We start from the raw sequence: 22867 nt of genomic DNA on the forward strand, positions 1-22867 counted from the left end.
AGTGATCCAGATAGTCAACCTACTGAACATGTCAGGTCTGGGAACTACCTCTATAATATAGAGTGATCCAGATAGTCAACCTACTGGACATGTCAGGTCTGGGAACTACCTCTATAGTATAGAGTGATCCAGATAGTCAACCTACTGGACATATCAGGTCTGGGAACTACCTCTATAATATAGAGTGATCCATATAGTCAACCTACTGAACATGTGAGGTCTGGGAACTACCTCTATAGTATAGAGTGATCCAGATAGTCAACCTACTGAACATGTCAGGTCTGGGAACTACCTCTATAGTATAGAGTGATCCAGATAGTCAACCTACTGAACATGTCAGGTCTGGGAACTACCTATATAGTATAGAGTGATCCAGATAGTCAACCTACTGGACATGTGAGGTCTGGGAACTACCTCTATAGTATAGAGTGATCCAGATAGTCAACCTACTGGACATGTGAGGTCTGGGAAGGCTACCTCTATAATATAGAGTGATCCAGATAGTCAACCTACTGGACATGTCAGGTCTGGGAACTACCTCTATAGTATAGAATGATCCAGATAGTCAACATACTGGACATGTCAGGTCTGGGAACTACCTCTATAGTATAGAGTGATCCAGATAGTCAACCTACTGGACATGTCAGGTCTGGGAACTACCTCTATAGTATAGAGTGATCCAGATAGTCAACCTACTGGACATGTCAGGTCTGGGAACTACCTCTATAGTATAGGGTGATCCAGATAGTCAACCTACTGAACATGTCAGGTCTGGGAACTACCTCTATAGTATAGAGTGATCCAGATAGTCAACCTACTGAACATGTCAGGTCTGGGAACTACCTCTATAGTATAGAGTGATCCAGATAGTCAACCTACTGAACATGTGAGGTCTGGGAACTACCTCTATAATATAGAGTGATCCAGATAGTCAACCTACTGAACATGTCAGGTCTGGGAACTACCTATATAATATAGAGTGATCCAGATAGTCAACCTACTGGACATGTGAGGTCTGGGAACTACCTCTATAGTATAGAGTGATCCAGATAGTCAACCTACTGAACATGTCAGGTCTGGGAACTACCTCTATAGTATAGAGTGATCCAGATAGTCAACCTACTGGACATTTGAGGTCTGGGAACTACCTCTATAATATAGAGTGATCCAGATAGTCAACCTACTGAACATGTCAGGTCTGGGAACTACCTCTATAATATAGAGTGATCCAGATAGTCAACCTACTGGACATGTGAGGTCTGGGAACTACCTCTATAATATAGAGTGATCCAGATAGTCAACCTTCTGGACATGTGAGGTCTGGGAACTACCTCTATAGTATAGAGTGATCCAGATAGTCAACCTACTGAACATGTGAGGTCTGGGAACTACCTCTATAATATAGAGTGATCCAGATAGTCAACCTACTGGACATGTGAGGTCTGGGAACTACCTCTATAGTATAGAGTGATCCAGATAGTCAACCTACTGAACATGTCAGGTCTGGGAACTACCTCTATAATATAGAGTGATCCAGATAGTCAACCACCTTGTATATGTCTTCTCCACATTGTATCTGGCTAGTCATTGAAGTCATTTTATTGTGTGCAGTATTTTCAAAATATTGCAATAAGATTTGTTTATTTATCTCAGGAAACAGTGGTACAAGAGACTGCCAGTAAAAACACGCAGCTTACAATCCAGGTGTCTGACTTACAACAGAGACTACAACAGTTAGAAAAGGTAGGTCAATTTCAATCTTCTGATTTAAAACGTAGGTCAATTTCAATCTTCTGATTTAAAACGTAGGTCTACTGCAATCTTCTGATTTAAAAGTTTTGAAATCCTTCCCTAGGTCTGACCCCAGTTCTGATCTAATCCTACCCTAGGTCTGATCCAATTGTAGCCTAGGTCTCATCCAATCGTAGCCTAGGTCTGACCCCGGGTCAGATCCAATCCTTCCCTAGGTCTGACCCCAGGTCTGATCTAATCCTACCCTAGGTCTGATCCAATCGTAGCCTAGGTCTGATCCAATCGTAGCCTAGGTCTGATCCAATCGTAGCCTAGGTCTGACCCCAGGTCTGATCGAATCCTTCCCTAGGTCTGATCCATTCGTAGCCTAGGTCTGACCCCAGGTCTGATCGAATCCTTCCCTAGGTCTGATCCAATCGTAGCCTAGGTCTGACCCCAATCTATCTGGCTCAGACAGACATATAGGTATCAATATATCTGGCTTTAACAAGATTTAGATAATCAATTTTTCCAGCACTATTGCTCTCATGTGAAAGATGGTTATGGGGAAGATGGCAGGAGTTATATTCTTCTTTCATCAAATTATCACAATTTGTTGCAAGAGAGTGTAAGGGAAAGGGAGGTAAATCTTCAATAAGATATTGTATACAAAGGGAAGCAACAAATGTATTCTTGGATACCTATAAGCTTGTCAAAATGTTTGTACTGAAAATGTTTACAGAACAGATAGTGTAACAGGACAAGGGTGAAGCGTTTGTAATTTGTTTCATTTTTTTTTTTTTGTATATAATTGATTAATATATTAAGAATGGTACATGTACATATCATCTGAGCTATGTCAGATTTCAAGCTAAACCAGATCTCTATAAAGTCATTTATTCATTTTGATGTTAAAATCATATTTCTAGTAGAGAGCACTAATGTAAGCTGATGCTATAATGTAGTGTCCTGAGCGTCTAGCATCCGCCTATCTGTCAACAATGGACTTATAACCACTGATTGGAACTAAACATAATTTGACTGGAAGCATCTCTAGGTGGTTGACATTCAAAATTGTACAAATGGTGTGGTTGACTCCCCAGGGACTTAAAAGGCCGGGCAAAAAGGGGTCAATTCTGCTATATTGATATAAAAACCTTTTCTGAAACTACAGTGGAACCTCTATAAACAGAACATGCATGGGATCAGTATATAGCTATATATAACAGTGATCAGCATATAACTACCAACAGTTATCAGTATATAGCTACAACAGTGATCAGTATATAGCTACAACAGTTATCAGTATATAGCTACAACAGTTATCAGTATATAGCTATATCAGTTATCAGCATATAACTACCAACAGTGATCAGTATATAGCTACAACAACGATCAGTATATGGCTACAACAGTGATCAGTATATAACTATAACAGTGATCAGTATATAGCTACAACAGTTATCGGTATATAGCTACAACAGTTATCAGCATATAACTACAACAGTTATCAGTATATAACAATAACAGTGATCAGTATATAACTACAACAGTTATCAGTATATAACTACAACAGTTATCAGTATATAGCTATAACAGTTATCAGTATATAACTACAACATTGATCAGTATATAACTACAACAGTTATCAGTATATAACAATAACAGTGATCAGTATATAACTACAACATTGATCAGTATATTACTGTAATCATGATCAGTGTATTACTGTAAACATGATCAGTGTATTGCTGTAATCATGATCAGTGTATTGCTGTAATCATGATCAGTGTATTACTGTAAACATGATCAGTATATTACTGTAATCATGATCAGTGTATTACTGTAAACATGATCAGTGTATTACTGTAATCATGATCAGTGTATTACTGTAATCATGATCAGTGTATTACTGTAAACATGATCAGTATATTACTGTAAACATGATCAGTGTATTACTGTAAACATGATCAGTGTATTACTGTAAACATGATCAGTGTATTACTGTAAACATGATCAGTGTATTACTGTAATCATGATCAGTGTATTACTGTAATCATGATCAGTGTATTACTGTAAACATGATCAGTGTATTACTGTAAACATGATCAGCGTATTACTGTAAACATGATCAGTGTATTACTGTAAACATGATCAGTGTATTACTGTAATCATGATCAGTGTATTGCTGTAATCATGATCAGTGTATTACTGTAATCATGATCAGTGTATTACTGTTAACGTGATCAGTGTATTACTGTAATCTCGATCACTTGTTTCCCTTACAGTAGAATTCTTTTCATCTTGCTTCTTCACTGATAGCAAACACTTTCATCTTGATTGAGAGTTCATCAATTCACTCTCCAAATATGTGTAGGGGGACCAATTCCTAGAGAATCTGTACCATCTACGTGGACTTAAAATCTCATTATGTAATTGAGTTTTATTTTTAGCCTCTTCCATTGATTTTTGAATGAAAATATGATAGCTGAATACAATTACAGCTTGAGTGTGAGAATGCTGACAAGCTGGCCATTTTGTTTCCTGTTCTGTAACACTCCTTAAACACAAATATTTACACTAATTATCTGGATTAAAAAACAAAAATTGTGTTACATGCAGTTCTAGAGAGCTATGTAAGGTTTAAGTATGGAAAAACTAGAAGCACAGAATGTGTTTTTAGTCTATTTTGAATCAGTAATTAAGGCTACTGACAGTCGTAAAGTGACTGATGAGGGAACAATTGATGACATTTTATATTTCCTATGCTTAGATGATTAAAATTTATAATCATTCCCATTTAAAATGTTATTTTGTTTATTCTGCTGGCAATGATAAAAAATTTGAAATCAAAATGTAACTTCAAGTAATTTATCAGCTAGCACTGTTTTGAGATGCAGTGATATTTCTGTTTTTTTTAATTCTTTCTGATAATATAATTTAAATAGTTAATGGCTTCAGAAGGTTTTACAGTTATGTCAGTTTTACAGAGGAGACGAGTGGACTCCATAACTGAAGATAAACAAAATTTAGCGATTTGTTATTTTATATATTGAGCTTTTTATATCCCAATAACATAAAGGCAGGAGACATTAGTCATGGTAACTTTGCTGTCCGTCCACATAAAACCCTCTGTATCACGTCTATAAACTTCACCATTCCCAGTTACTCTGATACACTGTAAAACCAAGGTTTTCTCATTCAACTTAATATGTCGATATATGGATGAAATCTAGGTCTCTGTTGCCTACATGTCTATTTCCTAGCCCTACACCAAGATTCGTCAGTCCATTTCCTAGCCCTACATCACTGGTACACACCCATGTCTGATGACGACAAGATTCGTCAGTCCATTTCCTAGCCCTACATCACTGGTACACACCCATGTCTGACGACAAGATTCGTCAGTCCATTTCCTAGCCCTACATCACTGGTACACACCCATGTCTGACGACAAGATTCGTCAGTCCATTTCCTAGCCCTACATCACTGGTACACACCCATGTCTGATGACGACAAGATTCGTCAGTCCATTTCCTAGCCCTACATCACTGGTACACACCCATGTCTGACGACAAGATTCGTCAGTCCATTTCCTAGCCCTAATATCACTGGTACACTGCCATGTCTGACGACAAGATTCGTCAGTCTATTTCCTAGCCCTAATATCACTGGTACACTGCCATGTCTGACGACAAGATTCGTCAGTCTATTTCCTAGCCCTAATGTCAGTGGTACACAGCCATGTCTGACGACAAGATTCTTCACTCTGTTTCCTAGCCCTACATCACTGGTACACAGCCATGTCTGACACCAAGATTCGTCAGTCCATTTCCTAGCCCTACATCACTGGTACACAGCCATGTCTGACGACAAGATTCGTCAGTCTATTTCCTAGCCCTACATAAATGGTACACACCCATGTCTGCTGACACCAAGATTCGTCAGTCCATTTCCTAGCCCTAATGTCAGTGGTACACAGCCATGTCTGACGACAAGATTCTTCACTCTGTTTCCTAGCCCTACATCACTGGTACACAGCCATGTCTGACACCAAGATTCGTCAGTCCATTTCCTAGCCCTACATCACTGGTACACAGCCATGTCTGACACCAAGATTCGTCAGTCCATTTCCTAGCCCTACATCACTGGTACACAGCCATGTCTGACGACAAGATTCGTCAGTCCATTTCCTAGCCCTACATCACTGGTACACAGCCATGTCTGCTGACACCAAGATTCGTCAGTCCATTTCCTAGCCCTAATGTCAGTGGTACACAGCCATGTCTGCTGACGACAAGATTCGTCAGTCTATTTCCTAGCCCTAATATCACTGGTACACAGCCATGTCTACTGACGACAAGATTCGTCAGTCTATTTCCTAGCCCTATACATCACTGGTACACACCCATGTCTGCTGACGCCAAGATTCGTCAGTCCATTTCCTAGCCCTACATCACTGGTACACAGCCATGTCTGCTGACGCCAAGATTCGTCAGTCTATTTCCTAGCCCTAATATCACTGGTACACAGCCATGTCTGACGACAAGATTTGTCAGTCTATTTCCTAGCCCTAATATCACTGGTACACAGCCATGTCTGACGACAAGATCCGTCAGTCTATTTCCTAGCCCTAATATCACTGGTACACTGCCATGTCTGCTGACGACAAGATTCGTCAGTCTATTTCCTAGCCCTAATATCACTGGTACACAGCCATGTCATGTATGCAGTTCTCTTCATTTCTTCTCCTGTGTTTTCTAAAGAGTTATAAAATTAATACTGGAATAAAGATAATGGATTGCCCTTTCTTAACACACAGTGTGAAATTTCAATTTAACTAAAGACAGGCAGTAAAAGTGTTATCATCATGCTAGGCTTGGATGGGTGTACCTAAAAAATATTACTATCAAGGGGACTGTACAAGCAGTATGAAAGCCCACTACAAACAGTTTTTTAATTTTATTTATTACTTTTACAAGCGCTGTGCAGTGATTGATGGGTACTTTGTTGTATGAAACCTGATTTTTTATCTGTATGGTTGGATAAAACCATTACCGTAACTGTTATAATAAATAAAATATAAGGTTTGATAATTCAACAATATAAACACAATCTTATTTGACAAAATATCTATTGTCCCTGTTGTCATTACTCCATCTGTACATTCTACAATTAAACAAATACAAATGTAACACATATATCTCAAACTTTATTAAAAATGAAAAACGGTTCATTTCTATCCTGAAAATTGACTTTTACAATTTCAACTGGAAAGGCAATCAAGATGATAAAATGTCTGCTATGTTGGCCTGTTTCAGGAGTATATAAGAACCTGATTATGTTAATTAACTCACTAGTCTTTTGACATGTGTAAAGGCTGTTTCCATGATGCTGATTTATATATGTAACTATGCAAGATGGAGTTTATTTTTGGTACTGTTCAAGGTATGTTCTTCTTGTTTTCCAAAGTTGTTCCTGTTGTCTCTATAAAGCCCGTAGTGTCCTATGCAGTACCTGCAGCGTGTGATTTTTTCCAGTAAGTGGCCTGGATAAAGACCGATGACAGTCACTGATGTAGTGATACTCTATCAGTCTTTGATGTTTACAGTTTCATTGATTTCCTGCTTGGTAGGTTTTTATTGATGATTTATCAAATATGTGACAACAGTGAGACCAGTAGCTGACATTGGTTCAAAACGTCACACTGATTGAACAAGATTGTTTTTACAAATATCATCATGGCTGTTTTTGCTGTTGATTGCGACGTGTGTAATGATGTACTCAATGTTTAAGTTGATTTCTGTCATCATGGCTATGTTTGATACCGAGTGTCGGATGTGTAATAGAGATGTTCAGACCCAAACTACTAATTCTGATGGTTGGGAGATGTTCAGATATGTTCAGACCAAACTACTAATTCTGATGGTTGGGAGATGTTCAGACCAAACTACTAAATAGTGATGGTTGGGAGATGTTCAGATATGTTCAGACCAAACTACTAATTCTGATGGTTGGGAGATGTTCAGACCAAACTACTAATTCTGATGGTTGGGAGATGTTCAGATATGTTCAGACCAAACTATTAATTCTGATGGTCGGGAGATGTTCACACCAAACTACTAATTCTGATGGTTGGGAGATGTTCAGATATGTTCAGACCAAACTACTAATTCTGATGGTTGGGAGATGTTCAGATATGTTCAGACCAAACTACTAATTCTGATGGTTGGGAGATGTTCAGATATGTTCACACCAAACTACTAATTCTGATGGTTGGGAGATGTTCAGATATGTTCACACCAAACTACTAATTCTGATGGTTGGGAGATGTTCAGACCAAACTACTAATTCTGATGGTTGGGAGATGTTCAGATATGTTCACACCAAACTACTAATTCTGATGGTTGGGAGATGTTCAGATATGTTCAGACCAAACTACTAATTCTGATGGTTGGGAGATGTTCAGACCAAACTACTAATTCTGATGGTTGGGAGATGTTCAGATATGTTCAGACCAAACTACTAATTCTGATGGTTGGGAGATGTTCAGATATGTTCAGACCAAACTACTAATTCTGATGGTCGGGAGATGTTCACACCAAACTACTAATTCTGATGGTTGGGAGATGTTCAGACCAAACTACTAATTCTGATGGTTGGGAGATGTTCAGATATGTTCAGACCGAACTACTAATTCTGATGGTTGGGAGATGTTCAGATATGTTCAGACCAAACTACTAATTCTGATGGTTGGGAGATGTTCAGACCAAACTACTAATTCTGATGGTCGGGAGATGTTCAGACCAAACTACTAATTCTGATGGTTGGGAGATGTTCAGACCAAACTACTAATTCTGATGGTTGGGAGATGTTCAGACCAAACTACTAATTCTGATGGTTGGGAGATGTTCAGATTTGTTCAGACCCAAACTATTAATTCTGATGGTTGGGAGTTGTTCAGACCAAACTATTAATTCTGATGGTCGGGAGATGTTCAGACCCAAACTACTAATTCTGATGGTTGGGAGATGTTCAGATATGTTCAGACCAAACTACTAATTCTGATGGTTGGGAGATGTTCAGATTTGTTCAGACCAAACTACTAATTCTGATGGTTGGGTGATATTCAGACCAAACTACTAATTCTGATGGTTGGGAGATGTTCAGATATGTTCAGACCAAACTACTAATTCTGATGGTTGGGTGATATTCAGACCAAACTACTAATTCTGATGGTTGGGAGATGTTCAGATATGTTCAGACCAAACTACTAATCCTGATGGTTGGGAGATGTTCAGATATGTTCAGACCAAACTATTAATTCTGATGGTCAGAAAACTACAGGACAACTTTGCGGACCCACATACTTACAAAATTACCATTCAACCTCCTGTTTTTCTCTCATTATTTCTTTGTTTCCTGAGCAGAGTAATTACTTGTGTCAGGAACACTTTGAATCAATCTCGAGGTTGTAATAGTCCTGTCCTTCCTATAACACGATGAATCAATCTCGAGGTCGTAATAGTCCTGTCCTTCCTATAACCTTTTCGTGACCTCCCTAATGTTGTCTGCTCCACAGAGGAATCCTTTTGATATTAGCCTAACAATTAGATGCTTTCCTTACCCAAGAGGTAGAACTGTTATTGTCGGTTTGCACCAACCTTAAACAGCTTTGTACATGTTGAAACTGTGGGATCTCTGGACTATTGTTAGTATAATGTCAGACATCTGTAATTGTCGGTCTAGACTAGCTAGTACCAATTAGCTTTAAAACCTTCAGGGATTATTTATCATCTACATGTAGTTATTAGGATGTGGGGGTGGTCTCATAGCTGAGATGTTACTCTAATCATTCCAAATATAGATTCATTCCTGAACACTATTCTTTCTGTTTTTATTGAATTATTATAAATTTGGGGAATTTCGGAATTAGCTTAAAGCTTACTTTACTGAGAAAGTAGGACAGTTAATTGAGACATATGTAATTCTGTGTAATTCTTGTTGGGTTAGAAAACCAAGTTTACAAATTGATGGTGATGATGATAGGTATGCATGATACTGTTCATATTTTCATACTATCAATACATACAGTAACCAAAATTAAAGTACAATTTTCAGTTAATGATACAAATAGTATGTTAGGCAGGCCCTAGTATAAAATTGTATGCTGAGTTGAGGGGATTTAGTTGTATAACTTCATTTATTACATTTTTACCAATGAAATATCCCTTTTTATGATTTGACCAATCAAAACACTGCTTACAAATGACATTGGGGAAATTAAGATTTGCATATAGCTCTCCATCATGTCATATGACATTATAATGCAAGATAGAATACATACATAACATGAAGATTTGTCGAAATTTGTGAGCCGTTGACATGGGACCGCAATGAATTCTGGGAGAGATTGAGCTGCCTCGGTAAATTTTACTATAAAATGTAATAAACAGATTATCTAACATTATTTTCAGTAATACTAAATATATTTCACTCGTGTGGCTAATATTTTGATATTTTTCAGTTGTGTTACGCCCTCGTGAAAAGTATCAAAATGTTATCCACACTCATGAAATATCTTTTTGGTATTCCTGAAGATACTGTGAGATATCCTTTATACATACTGATTAAGTGTTAGATTTTCCATGTCAGTTATTACAACATGCAATGACATCCCAGCATGCAGCAGGCAATCAGCCCTGGGTCCACGGCTGGCTGGTATACACTTCATGAAAATGTTGTCTCTGTGTGAAATTCAATAAAACAGCCCACGATACACAGTGGATAGATTCACACATGCTGTTCTAGGAAAAAAGCAACATTAGAAATAGTCTTTTCAAGGACAAAAGAAAAATTTCAGTCCAATTCATTGTTATTTTTACCTCTGACCTCAAGATTATAACCATTCCAGCTTCCTTACGAAGTTTTATTTCCACAATAGTACTATTGCCCTAATTTGATTCACTGATTTAATGGCTAGATTTCATAGTTTAAATGAACCCAGACAAGAAAAATAACATTATTACATTGAGATTATGTCCAGTTTAACATGGCAATTTGGTGTTTGATTCAGTCAAGCAAAATCAAATTAGTTTCAGAATCGAACATCAGACAGTATAGAGGTATGTCTGTATGAAGTTCTCAGTATAGAGGTATGTCCGTATGAAGTTCTCAGTATAGAGGTATGTCCTTATGAAGTTCTCAGTATAGAGGTATGTCTGTATGAAATTCTCAGTATAGAGGTATGTCCGTATGAAGTTCTCAGTATAGAGGTATATCCGTATGAAGTTCTCAGTATAGAGGTATGTCTGTAAGAAGTTCTCAGTATAGAGGTATGTCTGTATGAAGTTCTCAGTATAGAGGTATGTCTGTATGAAGTTCTCAGTATAGAGGTATGTCTGTATGAAGTTCTCAGTATAGAGGTATGTCCGTATGAAGTTGTCAGTATAGAGGTATGTCTGTATGAAGTTGTCAGTATAGAGGTATGTCTGTATGAAGTTGTCAGTATAGAGGTATGTCTGTATGAAGTTCTCAGTATAGAGGTATGTCTGTATGAAGTTCTCAGTATAGAGGTATGTCCGTATGAAGTTCTCAGTATAGAGGTATGTCTGTATGAAGTTCTCAGTATAGAGGTATGTCCGTATGAAGTTCTCAGTATAGAGGTATGTCCGTATGAAGTTTTCAGTATAGAGGTATGTCCGTATGAAGTTCTCAGTATAGAGGTATGTCCGTATGAAGTTCTCAGTATAGAGGTATGTCTGTATGAAGTTCTCAGTATAGAGGTATGTCCGTATGAAGTTCTCAGTATAGAGGTATGTCTGTATATGAAGTTGTCAGTATAGAGGTATGTCTGTATGAAGTTCTCAGTATAGAGGTATGTCCGTATGAAGTTCTCAGTATAGAGGTATGTCTGTATGAAGTTCTCAGTATAGAGGTATGTCCGTATGAAGTTCTCAGTATAGAGGTATGTCCGTATGAAGTTTTCAGTATAGAGGTATGTCCGTATGAAGTTCTCAGTATAGAGGTATGTCCGTATGAAGTTCTCAGTATAGAGGTATGTCTGTATGAAGTTCTCAGTATAGAGGTATGTCTGTATGAAGTTCTCAGTATAGAGGTATGTCTGTATATGAAGTTCTCAGTATAGAGGTATGTCTGTATGAAGTTCTCAGTATAGAGGTATGTCCGTATGAAGTTCTCAGTATAGAGGTATGTCTGTATGAAGTTGTCAGTATAGAGGTATGTCTGTATGAAGTTCTCAGTATAGAGGTATGTTTGTATGATTTTCTTGTTCTCAGTATAGAGGTATGTCCGTATGAAGTTCTCAGTATAGAGGTATGTCCGTATGAAGTTCTCAGTATAGAGGTACATGTATGTCCGTATGAAGTTCTCAGTATAGAGGTATGTCCGTATGAAGTTCTCAGTATAGAGGTATGTCTGTATGAAGTTGTCAGTATAGAGGTATGTCTGTATGAAGTTGTCAGTATAGAGGTATGTCTGTATGAAGTTGTCAGTATAGAGGTATGTCTGTATGAAGTTGTCAGTATAGAGGTATGTCTGTATGAAGTTGTCAGTATAGAGATATGTCTGTATGAAGTTCTCAGTATAGAGGTATGTCTGTATGAAGTTGTCAGTATAGAGGTATGTCTGTATGAAGTTGTCAGTATAGAGGTATGTCTGTATGAAGTTCTCAGTATAGAGGTATGTCTGTATGAAGTTGTCAGTATAGAGGTATGTCTGTATGAAGTTGTCAGTATAGAGGTATGTCTGTATGAAATTCTCAGTATAGAGGTATGTCTGTATGAAGTTGTCAGTATAGAGGTATGTCCGTATGAAGTTCTCAGTATAGAGGTACATGTATGTCCGTATGAAGTTCTCAGTATAGAGGTATGTCTGTATGAAGTTCTCAGTATAGAGGTATGTCTGTATGAAGTTGTCAGTATAGAGGTATGTCTGTATGAAGTTCTCAGTATAGAGGTATGTCTGTATGAAGTTCTCAGTATAGAGGTATGTCTGTATGAAGTTCTCAGTATAGAGGTATGTCCGTATGAAGTTCTCAGTATAGAGGTACATGTATGTCCGTATGAAGTTGTCAGTATAGAGGTATGTCTGTATGAAGTTGTCAGTATAGGTATGTTTTAGGTTTTATTTCTCCTGTGATTTCCACTGTCAATCACAAAGTTATCGGGAATAATATCAGCAACTAACACAGTATTTACATTTTTTATCATTTCATAACACATCTGGGTTAGAGATCATCCAAACATAAATAACTGGCTTGACCCAGTTTTTCTGGACGAATATGGACAAATATTCATATTTACACAAATCAACAGAAAAAACAATCAGAGTAAAAAAAGTAAGTGATCTGTGATAAAAAGCTGTCCTGTCTGTGTCCAGATACCATTCATTGGTCATCTCATCTTTATCAATGATAGAGCTTGTTCCTGGGTCATCAGTAGTAATAGGGCTCACAAATATATCTATCAGTGATAGAGCTTGTTCATTGGTCAGCAGTAGTAAAAGGGCTCACAACCTGATCTATCAGTGATAGGCCATCCGTAGTAATAGGGCTCACCAACTGATCTATATCAGTGATAGAGCTTGTTCATTGGACAGCAGTAGTAATAGGGCTCACAAACTTATCTATCAGTGAGGGGCTCACAAACTGATCTATCAGTGAGGGGCTCACAAACTTATCTATCAGTGAGGGGCTCACAAACTGATCTCAACCCTAATTAATTATCAATATGACTCACAAATACCCCTGCTTTAGTAATGAGCTTGTCCCTTTTAAAATTTTAGAATATCAGTTTCTTAAAGTCCTAAAAATGTACAACAGTCATTTTGTAATAGTTTATTGTGTTCTCTTTGATCCTGAGTTCTATTTTTTCTGTATTGCTATGGTTCTGTTTCGTATCCTGCCCCTCAGACAATGGTTGCTAATGCAAACAATGACAAAGGAATGTAATTGATTGTATCTTTTGATGTTGCTACTTTAAAAAAAAAATATGAAAGAGTTCATTAGAGATCTGAGATTTGTTAATCGATAACAGGTTGTTTATCAGTTATTTCTAAAAAAAAAAAATTCTACTTCTGATGAATCAATATTCAATAAATTTTCACTTTTTTAAATGACTTTGCTTTTGCCTAAGGTAGTGAGTGAATATTCTGTCAGGTGACCTGGTTTGGATGACTTTTAACTTTTAGTGATATTTTAGTCTCTCAGATGACCTTACTTAAATGGATGACTTGAACTTTTGTCTGAGTGATAAGTTTCTCAGGTGACCTGACTTGGACGACTTGTAACTTTGTCTGAGTGATAATTCTCTCTCAGGTGACCTGACTTGGACGACTTGTAACTTTGTCTGAGTGATAATTCTCTCTCAGGTGACCTGACTTGGACGTCTTGTAACTTTGTCTGAGTGATAATTCTCTCTCAGGTGACCTGACTTGGACGACTTGTAACTTTGTCTGAGTGATTAGTCTCTCTCAGGTGACCTGACTTGGACGTCTTGTAACTTTGTCTGAGTGATAATTCTCTCTCAGGTGACCTGACTTGGATGACTTGTACTTTTGTCTGAGTGATAATTCTCTCAGGTGACCTGACTTGGATGACTTGTAACTTTGTCTGAGTGATAATTATCTCAGGTGACCTGACTTGGACGACTTGTAACTTTGTCTGAGTGATAATTCTCTCTCAGGTGACCTGACATTGAAGACTTGAATTGTTTCTTTCAGTTATGACATGGATGGTTTGAATGTAATTCTTGCCATATTTTACAAGTTGAGATGGATATTAAAATTGATTTTGTATTTCTAAAAGCAAATGGCAATGATGATTTAATTTGAAAACAATTTAGAAGAACATTTAATAGTTTCTGAAATGAAGAAATGAAATGCTGCATTCTAACATTGTTATACTTAATAGTTCTGGGTTAGTCAAACTCCCGATTGTAGAATGAAGCAAATGTTAAAAGTAATTAAAAAGATAAGTTATGACAGAATTGTTCATAAAGGTGTGAAAATAGGTTGGTGTGTTCAGCTCTCATTCTAACAGATATTTTCCAAAACAGTTGAGTATAATTCACATACTAGATGAAAGAGCTCCCCTTTAAACTGTTTAGCATGATTGACTTACCAGATTATGGAAGTCACCTTTTAAACAATTTATCATCAAAATTCTGTAGAAGTATATATATGTAAAGGGAGATAACTCTATACACCGGGAGGTTTCAGCAGCTGTGTGGTGTACAGACTCCATACAATATAGTATATATATGTGAAGGGAGATAACTCTATACACCGGGAGGTTTCAGCAGCTGTAAGGTGTACAGACTCCATACAATATAGTATATATATGTGAAGGGAGATAACTCTATACACCGGGAGGTTTCAGCAGCTGTGTGGTGTACAGACTCCATACAATATAGTATATATATGTGAAGGGAGATAACTCTATACACCGGGAGGATTCAGCAGTTGTAAGGTGTACAGACTCCATACAATATAGTATATATGTAAAGGGAGATAACTCTATACACCGGGAGGTTTCAGCAGCTGTAAGGTGTACAGACTCCATACAATATAGTATATATGTGAAGGGAGATAACTCTATACACCGGTAGGTTTCAGCAGCTGTAAGGTGTACAGACTCCATACAATATAGTATATATATGTGAAGGGAGATAACTCTATACACCGGGAGGTTTCAGCAGCTGTAAGGTGTACAGACTCCATACAATATAGTATATATAAGTGAAGGGAGATAACTCTATACACTGGGAGTTTTCAGCAGCTGTGAAGTGTACAGACTCATACTTGTGTTATGGGAAAAAATCAGTCTGAATCTAATAACTTGTCTTGTTTTGCATAATCAGCTGAACATCTGAAAGTAAAGCTAACTTCTCAATAGACATTAAAATCATGATGAAATTGCTCCCGCAGGGAGATCTCCCTCCTCCCCCAGGGATTTCTCCCTCCTCCCCCAGGGATTTCTCCCTCCTCCCCCAGGGAGATCTCCTCCTCCCCCAGGGAGATCTCCTCATCCCCAAGGGAGATCTCCTCCTCCCCCAGGGAGATCTCCATCCTCCCCCAGGGAGATCTCCCTCCTCCCCCAGGGAGATATCCCTCCTCCCCAGGGATATCTTCCTCCTCCCCCAGGGAGATATCCCTCCTCCCCAGGGATATCTTCCTCCTCCCCAGGGAGAATATACAGCTGTACATAGTGATAGTAAAGTAGTGGTGTTAATACTACTCTCCTCCTCCCCCAGGGAGATCTCCTCCTCCCCCAGGGAGATCTCCTCATCCCCCAGGGAGATCTCCCTCCTCCCCCAGGGAGATCTCCATCCTCCCCCAGGGAGATATCCCTCCTCCCCAGGGATATCTTCCTCCTTCCCCAGGGAGATCTTCCTTCTCTCCCAGGGAGATCTCCCTCCTCCCCCAGGGAGATCTTCCTCCTCCCCCAGTGAGATCTCCTCCTCCCCCAGGGAGAATATGCAGCTGTACATAGTGATAATCAGCCTGTCCCATTTATCACTGACATGTCTTAATGTACTCCCAGCTGTGAGAGATTTCAGCAATACTTAACTGATAGACAAAAATCACCATTACAATACAGAATCTACCAGGTTAGAATAAATGTCTGTTATCTGCTTATGTAATTCCATGGCACCTCAGTACATTGTATTTGTTTATACTGACAACTCCATAAACAAAACACTTGATGTTTATACTGACAACTCCATAAACAAAACACTTGATGTTTATACTGACAACTCAATAAACTATACACGAGCTGTTTATACTGACAACTCAATAAACTATACACTAGATGTTTATACTGACAACTCAATAAACTATACACTAGATGTTTATACTGACAAGTCAATAAACTATACACTAGATGTTTATACTGACAACTCAATAAACTATACACTAGATGTTTATACTGACAACTCAATAAACTATACACCAGATGTTTATACTGACAACTCAATAAACTATACACTAGATGTTTATACTGACAACTCAATAAACTATACACTAGATGTTTATACTGACAACTCAATAAACTATACACTAGATGTTTATACTGACAACTCAATAAACTATACAATAGATGTTTATACTGACAACTCAATAAACTATACACTAGATGTTTATACTGACAACTCAATAACATATACACTAGATGTTTATACTGACAACTCAATAACCTATACACTAGATGTTTATGCTGACAACTCAATAAACTATACATTGTAGCTGTTTATACTGACAACTCAAAAAACTATACACTAGATGTTTATACTGACAACTCAATAAACTATACACGAGCTGTTTATACTGACAACTCAATAAACTATACACTAGCTGTTTATACTGACAACTCAATAAACTATACAATATATGTTTATACTGACAACTCAATAAACTATACACTAGATGTTTATACTGACAACTCAATAAACTATACACTAGCTGTTTATACTGACAACTCAATAAACTATACAATATATGTTTATACTGACAACTCAATAAACTATACACTAGATGTTTATACTGACAACTCAATAAACTATACACTAGATGTTTATACTGACAACTCAATAAACTATACACGAGCTGTTTATACTGACAACTCAATAAACTATACACTAGATGTTTATACTGACAACTCAATAAACTATACACTAGATGTTTATACTGACAACTCAATAAACTATACACGAGCTGTTTATACTGACAACTCAATAAACTATACACGAGCTGTTTATACTGACAACTCAATAAACTATACACTAGATGTTTATACTGACAACTCAATAAACTGTACACTAGATGTTTATACTGACAACTCAATAACATATACACTAGATGTTTATACTGACAACTCAATAAACTGTACACTAGATGTTTATACTGACAACTCAATAAACTATACACTAGACGTTTATACTAACAACTCAATAAACTGTACACTAGATGTTTATACTGACAACTCAATAAACTATACACTGTAGCTGTTTATACTGACAACTCAATAAACTATACACTAGATGTTTATACTAACAACTCAATAAACTATACACTAGATGTTTATACTGACAACTCAATAAATTGTACACTAGATGTTTATACTGACAACTCAATAAACTATACACTAGCTGTTTATACTGACAACTCAATAAACTTTACACTAGATGTTTTTACTGACAACTCAATAAACTATACACTAGATGTTTATACTGACAACTCAATAAACTATACACGAGCTGTTTATACTGACAACTCAATAAACTATACACGAGCTGTTTATACTGACAACTCAATAAACTATACATTAGATGTTTATACTGACAACTCAATAAACTGTACACTAGATGTTTATACTGACAACTCAATAACATATACACTAGATGTTTATATTGACAACTCAATAAACTATACACTAGATGTTTATACTGACAACTCAATAAACTGTACACTAGATGTTTATACTGACAACTCAATAAACTATACACTAGATGTTTATACTGACAACTCAATAAACTGTACACTAGATGTTTATACTGACAACTCAATAAACTATACACTAGATGTTTATACTGACAACTCAATAAACTATACACTAGATGTTTATACTGACAACTCAATAACCTATAAACTAGATGTTTATACTGACAACTCAATAAACTATACACTAGATGTTTATACTGACAACTCAATAAACTGTACACTAGATGTTTATACTGACAACTCAATAACATATACACTAGATGTTTATACTGACAACTCAATAACCTATACACTAGATGTTTATGCTGACAACTCAATAAACTATACATTGTAGCTGTTTATACTGACAACTCAATAAACTATACACTAGATGTTTATACTGACAACTCAATAAACTATACACGTGCTGTTTATAGTGACAACTCAATAAACTATACACTAGATGTTTATACTGACAACTCAATAAGCTATACACTAGCTGTTTATACTGACAACTCAATAAACTATACACTAGCTGTTTATACTGACAACTCAATAAACTATACACTAGCTGTTTATACTGACAACTCAATAAACTGTACACTAGCTGTTTATACTGACAACTCAATAAACTATACAATATATGTTTATACTGACAACTCAATAAACTATACACTAGCTGTTTATACTGACAACTCAATAAACTATACACTAGATGTTTATACTGACAACTCAATAACCTATACACTAGATGTTTATACTGACAACTCAATAAACTATACACTAAATGTTTATACTGACAACTCAATAACCTATACACTAGATGTTTATACTGACAACCCAATAAACTATACAATATATGTTTATACTGACAACTCAATAAACTATACAATATATGTTTATACTGACAACTCAATAAACTGTACACTAGATGTTTATACTGACAACCCAATAACCTATACACTAGATGTTTATACTGACAACTCAATAAACTATACACTAGATGTTTATACTGACAACTCAATAAACTGTACACTAGATGTTTATACTCACAACTCAATAAACTATACACTGTAGCTGTTTATACTGACAACCCAATAAACTATACAATATATGTTTATACTGACAACTCAATAAACTATACACTAGATGTTTATACTGACAACTCAATAAACTATACACTGTAGCTGTTTATACTGACAACTCAATAAACTATACACTAGATGTTTATACTGACAACTCAATAAACTATACACTAGCTGTTTATACTGACAACTCAATAAACTATACACTAGATGTTTATACTGGCAACTCAATAAACTGTACACTAGATGTTTATACTGACAACTCAATAAACTATACATTGTAGCTGTTTATACTGACAACTTAATTAACAATATATTGTAACTAATTATATTTAATACTGATTTTTTTCAGAATTATAGCCCTTTGTTCATTTTCATACTAATTTTGTTTAGAGTTATGGCCCTTTGTTCATATTGATACTAAGTTTGTTCAGAGTTATGGCCCGTTGTTCATATTGGTATCAGTTTTGTCCAGAGTTATGGCCCTTTGTTCATATTGGTATCAGGCCTCAGACCACAATTATACTTCCGGGTCGTTGTACACGAATGTAGTACATATTGAAATTTCAGGACTGTTGCTAAATATTTTTTCCTGACTTAGCTGTTACAGATATGGACATAATTTTAGCATAGATTTATAGTGCAATATTTAATCTAGTGGCAGAATTTTGTTTTGACACCATTTCCATGTTTGTTTGTGAGGCAGGACACGGGGAGTTATAAGGCTTGAGTAGTAATATTTTGTGATTTTCCGGATTTTCCTACAATATAATAGGGTGGTTACACTTAAATATTAATAACTTTGTTAAATGCCGGTCATGGGGTACTTTCCAGCTCACTGTATGTTCAGCTTCAATAGTTCTACACGTGATGTAATAGCCAGATTTTTTGCAAACTTCTGGAATATTTTAATTTCGATTTTTCTTTGGTAGAACAAAGAGGGAAATTAATTGTGGTCTGAGGCCTGCATAGAACGCACCTTTCCGATGTAAACATTCGCACGTGGACCTTAAATTAGAAACATCGCGAACTTTTAACATTTCCTGTGCAGTTGTGTGTATTTTACCTATATGCAGATGACATTTCACGTACTTTCTGTGAGTTTTTAATTAATGACAGCTTCATTTTAGTAACTACACCCCCAATACACCTCGTTTCGATGATCGTTTCTATTGCGGATCCTTGTCTCTGATCACACTGGACATGTTTGTCGAGAAAACATGTTGGTATTTGTGTTTGCTACACATTTCTAGTATACACTTTGAGGTTACTTTAAAGTTTCAGATGTGTACTAGCACTATTTATGAAGATAAACGGATTTGCGCTATATTTTGGTATAACTTTTAGGGTAAAAACCGTAATACTGTTAACCGCAGTTTTGCTGATTTCACTATTTTCATGTACTGTACAAAGTCAGGGGCTATATTTTTCAATAGTACATAGTGTGCTGACATGTTAAATGACTGGCCACATAGCAAATGTCGATTATTTTGTAAAATTGTGATTAAAAAATCATGATTATTATTTGAATTTATCACAAAATCTTCTAAAATTTCACATTTTCTGTCAAAAATCTTTTCTACATGCAACAAAGCAGGTGCTGTTGTTATAAGCTGGGCATAAAGTGTAATGTATGTATCTTGTGATGTACTGTAGTGGTTTAAATTAATTTTAATTCAAAATTTGAAAGAAAACAACACGATATTGTTCCCCCCTCCCAAATATTTGAATTTCACTCAATGTGATATAGTGTATACATTCTAATTCACAATATTTCAACACATTTTTCTCAGAACAGGTTTTTCCTTTATTATTTCCTTCGCTCTATGTAAGCGAATGGTTTAAATATGTTTTTTGGCATTTTAAACACAGATCATTGAAAATTTGGTATTCATGCAAAAACAGATGATAGGATTTTGCCCTGTCCAAGGACATGGTCTCTCAGAAGGACACATAATGTAGATATACAGTGAAATTTTACATCAGACTTGTGAAACTTTAATTGATAATTAAACATTTCCTCTGTCACAAAGGGAATTTGTTCAATTGTGACCTTTGTTTTAAAGTATTCATGAGTTTAGATAGGTTCAAAGTTTGTCCGTCACGCCACTCCAGATTTGGGTCTGAAAATTAGTCAAGTATGAGGCATACCTATGCACATTAAACTCACTGTAATTTCCATACTTGTTCAAATATGTTAATTGTCTGTGCATATTTGAGTACAGATTTAGTATCACTTTATATAATTGAAGTAATGACTTTAGAAAAATGAATTTAACTTCACATTTTAAGCATTTAAAGGAAATTTTTCCTTAAAAAATTGTAAAATCCCATTTTTATTTTCAAAAAAATCATTGAAAACTTGAATTTATGCCAAAAATTTAAACGGTGAGATGTTGTGTAACTTCCCAGAATTACTTAACATAGAAATTCAGTCACATTACTTGGTGCCAGTACAAGATATGCTCTCTTTAATACTCTGAGGTAGACTTCCAGAACAGTGTACCCCCAGGGGACCCTTGACCACTTGACCACTAATTACCTGATTACTACTAAGTGACCCCCAAGTGTGTCTATGTAAACATTATCTTTAAAAACTGGTCTTTCAGAATATAAAAAGTTAGACAGGCTGAGACATCATATAAAAAAGTTATTCACTAATATATACAAAAATCTTTTTTAAATCTTGAATTTTCAAGTTTTTCTTAATTAACATGTTATAACATCTTTATTTTTTTCAAGAGCATAATAAAAATATGATACAAGTTAGTCTGCTGAATGTGTGTTATTGTCATAAATTCATTGCAACTCTTCCATCAACATTGTGTGCAAAACAGGGATGTTTGCATGGTGACCCTGCTCAGTTAGTGAAAATTGGCCCGTGACCAGGGGTAGGGGTAGTAAAATGGCCATAGAATTTTTATTTTTGAACAGAATAACTTCAAATTTGATTTTAAACTTAATCAATAGCATACAATACTGTATACTTAGTAAGAATTTTATTTTTCAGCATTTGACATATATACAGGCCTCAGACCACAATTATACTTCCGGGTCGTTGTACACGAATGTAGTACATATTGAAATTTCAGGACTGTTGCTAAATATTTTTTCCTGACTTAGCTGTTACAGATATGGACATAATTTTAGCATAGATTTATAGTGCAATATTTAATCTAGTGGCAGAATTTTGTTTTGACACCATTTCCATGTTTGTTTGTGAGGCAGGACACGGGGAGTTATAAGGCTTGAGTAGTAATATTTTGTGATTTTCCGGATTTTCCTACAATATAATAGGGTGGTTACACTTAAATATTAATAACTTTGTTAAATGCCGGTCATGGGGTACTTTCCAGCTCACTGTATGTTCAGCTTCAATAGTTCTACACGTGATGTAATAGCCAGATTTTTTGCAAACTTCTGGAATATTTTAATTTCGATTTTTCTTTGGTAGAACAAAGAGGGAAATTAATTGTGGTCTGAGGCCATCAGTTTTGTCCAGAGTTATGACCCTTTGTTCATATTGGTATCAGTTTTGTCCAGAGTTATGG

At 36.1% G+C, this 22867-nt stretch overlaps 1 protein-coding gene across 15 annotated transcripts in view; it reads left to right on the top strand.

Moving 5' to 3' along the window:
- LOC117333679 (RIMS-binding protein 2-like) overlaps positions 1 to 22867 on the top strand; it is a 323862-nt gene that overhangs the window by 163590 nt on the left and 137405 nt on the right. For all 15 annotated transcript variants that reach the window (XM_033893100.1, XM_033893088.1, XM_033893095.1 and 12 more), the window contains one exon: positions 1654 to 1743. In XM_033893100.1, the coding sequence (XP_033748991.1) occupies positions 1654 to 1743 (90 nt within the window). The remainder of the gene's footprint in view (positions 1 to 1653; positions 1744 to 22867) is intronic.

This window comes from Pecten maximus, chromosome 8, assembly GCF_902652985.1.
Source record: "Pecten maximus chromosome 8, xPecMax1.1, whole genome shotgun sequence".
NCBI classification, from domain to species: Eukaryota; Metazoa; Mollusca; class Bivalvia; order Pectinida; family Pectinidae; genus Pecten; species Pecten maximus.